The sequence below is a fragment of the Protobothrops mucrosquamatus genome, unplaced genomic scaffold (assembly GCF_001527695.2).
Source record: "Protobothrops mucrosquamatus isolate PMUCROS unplaced genomic scaffold, P.Mucros_1.0 scaffold882, whole genome shotgun sequence".
NCBI classification, from domain to species: domain Eukaryota; kingdom Metazoa; phylum Chordata; class Lepidosauria; order Squamata; family Viperidae; genus Protobothrops; species Protobothrops mucrosquamatus.
The window spans coordinates 74,892-79,098 of NW_015387136.1; the positions used below are offsets into that span (position 1 = coordinate 74,892).

General features: G+C 46.5%; 1 protein-coding gene across 1 annotated transcript in view; it reads left to right on the forward strand.

Annotated features, from left to right (window-relative positions):
- ARMC9 (armadillo repeat containing 9) overlaps positions 1 to 4,207 on the forward strand; it is a gene marked incomplete at its 5' end in the record, with an annotated part of 104,608 nt that overhangs the window by 74,885 nt on the left and 25,516 nt on the right. The window contains one exon of the mRNA XM_029284744.1: positions 26 to 141. Coding sequence (XP_029140577.1) covers positions 26 to 141 — 116 coding nt within the window. The remainder of the gene's footprint in view (positions 1 to 25; positions 142 to 4,207) is intronic.

Sequence of the window (4,207 nt, forward strand, 5' to 3'; positions counted from 1 at the left end):
CTCTCTCTCTCTCCCTTCCTCTCAGATCATGACCAACACCCCAAAAGCACGGAAGAAGACCCTGCCCAGCGTCCGTCACAGCGTGGACGAGCCTCTTCAGAGACCCGTGACCCCCAGCTATCACAGGGCACATTACCCAACGTAAGTCCGGGCAGACCCTCCAAAATCTGGAGATGGGATGCTTCCGATTCACACGAACATTATTCAGAGAGGAAAAGATAACTGATGAAATAAAGCAGAGATGACTCAGCGCTTATTGTGGTTTTTTTTAAAAAAAAGAATGTTCCTTTAGAACAGGGGTCTTCAAACTTGGCCCTTTTATGACTTGTGGACTTCAACTCCCAGAATTCCTCAGCCAGGCACGCCTGGCTGAGGAATTTTGAGAATTGAAGTCCACAAGTCATGAAGGGGCCATAGTTCCCCCACGCTGGCTCAGGAATTCTGGGAGTTGAAGTCTACGAGTCATGAAGGGGCCATAATTCCCCCATGCTCGCTGAGGAATTCTGGGAGTTGAAGTCCGCAAGTCATGAAGGCGCCACGTTTGAAGACCCCTGTGTTAGAAAAATGGGTTCCAGAAAGAACATGACGTACAGGTAGTCCTCGATTTAATGACCACAGTTGACTTCAGAATTTCTGTTGCCAAGCGAGAAAATTTGTTTAAGTGAGTTTTGACCCATTTTACGCCCTGTCTTGCCACCGTCCTTAAGCGAATCACTGCAGTTGTTAAGTCAGTCACACGGGAGTTAAGTGAATCTGGCTTCCCCCCCTATTGACTTTCCTTGTCTGAAGGTCGCAAAAAGGGGATTGTGTGACCCCAGGACACTGCGACCGTCGTAAATATGAGTCAATGGCCAAGCATCTGAATTTGAATCACATAACCACGGGGAGGCTGCAACGGTCATTAAGTGTGAAAGACGGTCATAAGTCACTGTTCACAGAAAAAAAAGTAAAGCGATCCAATAATAAAGGATATCCCTTGTTGTCACCTTTTTTCTGTGAACAGTTGCAAAGTATGGGGGATATTAAATTTTGTGGGTGTCACATCACTCTGAACACAAGACTTTGGGCCAATCACCAGGAGACGGTGAGTTCTAGTCCTGCCTTAGGCGTGAAAGCTGACTGGCTGACTTTGGGCCAATCACCAGGAGATGGTGAGTTCTAGTTCTGCCTTAGGCAGCAAAGGCAGCTGCGTGACTTTGGGCTAATCACCAGGAGACGGTGAGTTCTAGTTCTGCTTTAAGCACGAAAGCTGACTGGGTGACTGGGTCCATTTTTGGCTGTGGGCTGTTTTGCTAGTTTCCCACCTCTGGGTGTGAGATCTTTTTCCCTTTGGTTTTGTAACGGAGGGAACCAAACCGAACCAGCTCAATTGACACCCAGCCAAAATAAACAAATTAAGAGCGATTGAGATCCAGAATTTATAGATCGAGAGGCGATACACCCTACCCTGTTCCATGAAAGCTCAAGAGCTGACGAATCCGAGATCTCCAGAGAGAGATACCGTAATCCACCTGCTTTTCAAGCCTCAAAAACTGCTGCCAATATTTTATTTTATTTTTACTTTTATTGCTGTATTGTTGCTGTTTTGAAGGAACCAGCCTGTTTCCAAGGCTTTCTAAGGCCTCCTTCCCTGCTCTGTTATTTTCATAGTTGGGGAGCCTCTGGGCCGGGATAGGCTGAAAAGGTAGGCAGGTCTTAGGAAGGCTTCGTTTTCTGGCCTCACCTTGTAGCTTTTGTCTTGGGATCCCATTTGCAGGATCCATAGAACTGCGTGGAAGGGGGAGCAGCGCTGAAGAGTCGGCTTCTGTACCGGTTCAGATACTGGCCTGGAGACGAGGAGACTGGGAGTTCTAGTCCCGCCTTAGGCGTGAAAAGCAACCATGTGACTTGGGGCCAATCACCAGGAGACTGGGAGTTCTAGTCTCGCTTTAGGCATAAAAACCAACCATGTGACTTTGGGCCAATCACCAGGAGACCGGGACTTCTAGTCCTGCTTTAGGCATGAAAAGCAACCATGTGACTTTGTACCAATCACCAGGAGACTGGGAGTTGTAGTCCTGCCTTAGGCGTGAAAAATAACCCTGTGACTTTGGGCCAATCACCAGGAGACTGGGAGTTCTAGTCTTTATCTTAGGTAGGAAAACTGGCTGGGTGACTATAGGCCACTCACCAAGGGATTGGGAGTTCTAGTACTGCCTTAGGCATGAAAACCAACCATGTGACTTTGGGCCAATCACCAGGAGACTGCGGAGTTCTAGTCTTTATTTTAGGATTGAAAACTGGCTGGGTGACTATGGGCCAGTCACCAAAGGATTGGGAGTTCTAGTCCTGCCTTAAGCCTGAAAACCAACCCTGTGACTTTAGGCCAATCACCAGGAGACTGGGAGTTCTAGTCCTGCTTTAGGCATGAAAGCCAACTGCGTAACTCTGGGCCAGTTCCTCTCCCTTCCACCTCACAGGATTGTTGTTTTGGGGAAATTAGGAGCAGGAAGGAGAATTACGTATGTTTGTAAACCAGAGTTAGTTATTGAAATAATGAAGGTGAGACATAGATAAATAAAACAATAAATAAATCACCAGGAGTTGGTGAGCTCTTGTCTCGTGGGTGGCGTGAAAGCCGGCTGGGGGATTTTGGGCCTATCACTAGGAAACTGGGAATTTCTTTACCCCAGCTATAGAGGGGAAAAAAATAATAAAATGGAAGGCACTTTCTATTTGCCAGCTCCAACAAAAAAAATATGTGTTGGTGGAAACCATATCCAATATACTAAACATGGAAAAAGCAATTTATTTATTCAGTCTTGCATACAGAAAAAAGAACATTGATAAATTTGCTTTAAAAGAACCCACCCGAGTGCACACGCGTCCTTATATATCTGGAAGGCAACCATTTCTATCTTTAAATTAAAACCAGTGGTTTAATGGCATTTAGGTAGTATAGGGGAGCAACTGAAAATAGAATCCTAAGTTACCAAGCGCACGCAGACAGAAAGGATGAGATTCAATTTTTCAATAATCTTACTAGGAAGATATACCCTTAAATGCAGGCTCATATTTTAATGTTCTCGGTTTACCCAAATAGATGCATTTTTATTTTTATTTTTATTTTTGGGGGAGAGCTGAGGTCCAGTTCATAAACCGAAAGAACATTTGGAACACGGCTGGATTTCCTGACTGAGCGGCATTTTCCAAGCAAAGAGAAATTGCAATTTCCTTTTCAGCTGGGTTTGCAAAAAAAAAAAACCTCGCCCTGAGCTAGGGACGGTCTCGCTTTTTAAATTGCATGCGTTGCTTTATTTCTTGGTTCCCATTTCCAGAGTGTCAGCTGGGAACCAGAAGGATATGTTTGCAGAGGCTCATTTCATATCTCCAGGGATCCCTGCTCTAGAGAAGCCTTCGGACCTCTGTAGAATTTGCGTTGTGGGTGTGTCAGGATTGGTTAATACAGCTTAATATCCACAGCTTAATAGCTAAACCAGCTTAATATCTACGTCAGTGTTCCTTAACTTTATCAGTTTTAAGATAAGTGGCCGTCTCCCGCAAGTTAGGCCCCAAGCACACCAGCCAGCCACTCACGATGCCCGTTTGCGAACAGGTCACTGACCTGTAGTCAGCTGCAGCCCACAGGTTGAGGACCCCTGTCCTAGCGCCCGAAGGCAGGACAAGAAGCAAGGGATGGAAACTCACCAAGGAGAGAAGCAACCTAGAACTAAAGAGAAAATTCCTGACAGTGAGAACAATTAGCCAGTGGAACAACCTGCCTCCAGAAGCTGTGAATGCTCCAACACTGGAGGTTTTTAAGAAGAGACTGGACAGCCATTTGTCTGAAATGGTCTAGGGCAGGGGTAGGCAACCTTGGCTCTTTTATGACTCATGGACTTCAACTCCCAGAATTCCTGAGCCAGCATGGGGGAACTATGGCCCCTTCATGACTCGCGGACTTCAACTCCCAGAATTCCTCAGCCAGCATGGGAGAACTATGGCCCCTTCATGACTCGCGGACTTCAACTCCCAGAATTCCTGAGCCAGCATGGGGAACTATGGCCCCTTCATGACTCGCGGACTTCAACTCCCAGAATTCCTGAGCCAGCATGGGGGAACTATGGCCCCTTCATGACTCGTGGACTTCAACTCCCAGAATTCCTCAGCCAGCATGGGAGAACTATGGCCCCTTCATGACTCGTGGACTTCAACTCCCAGAATTCCT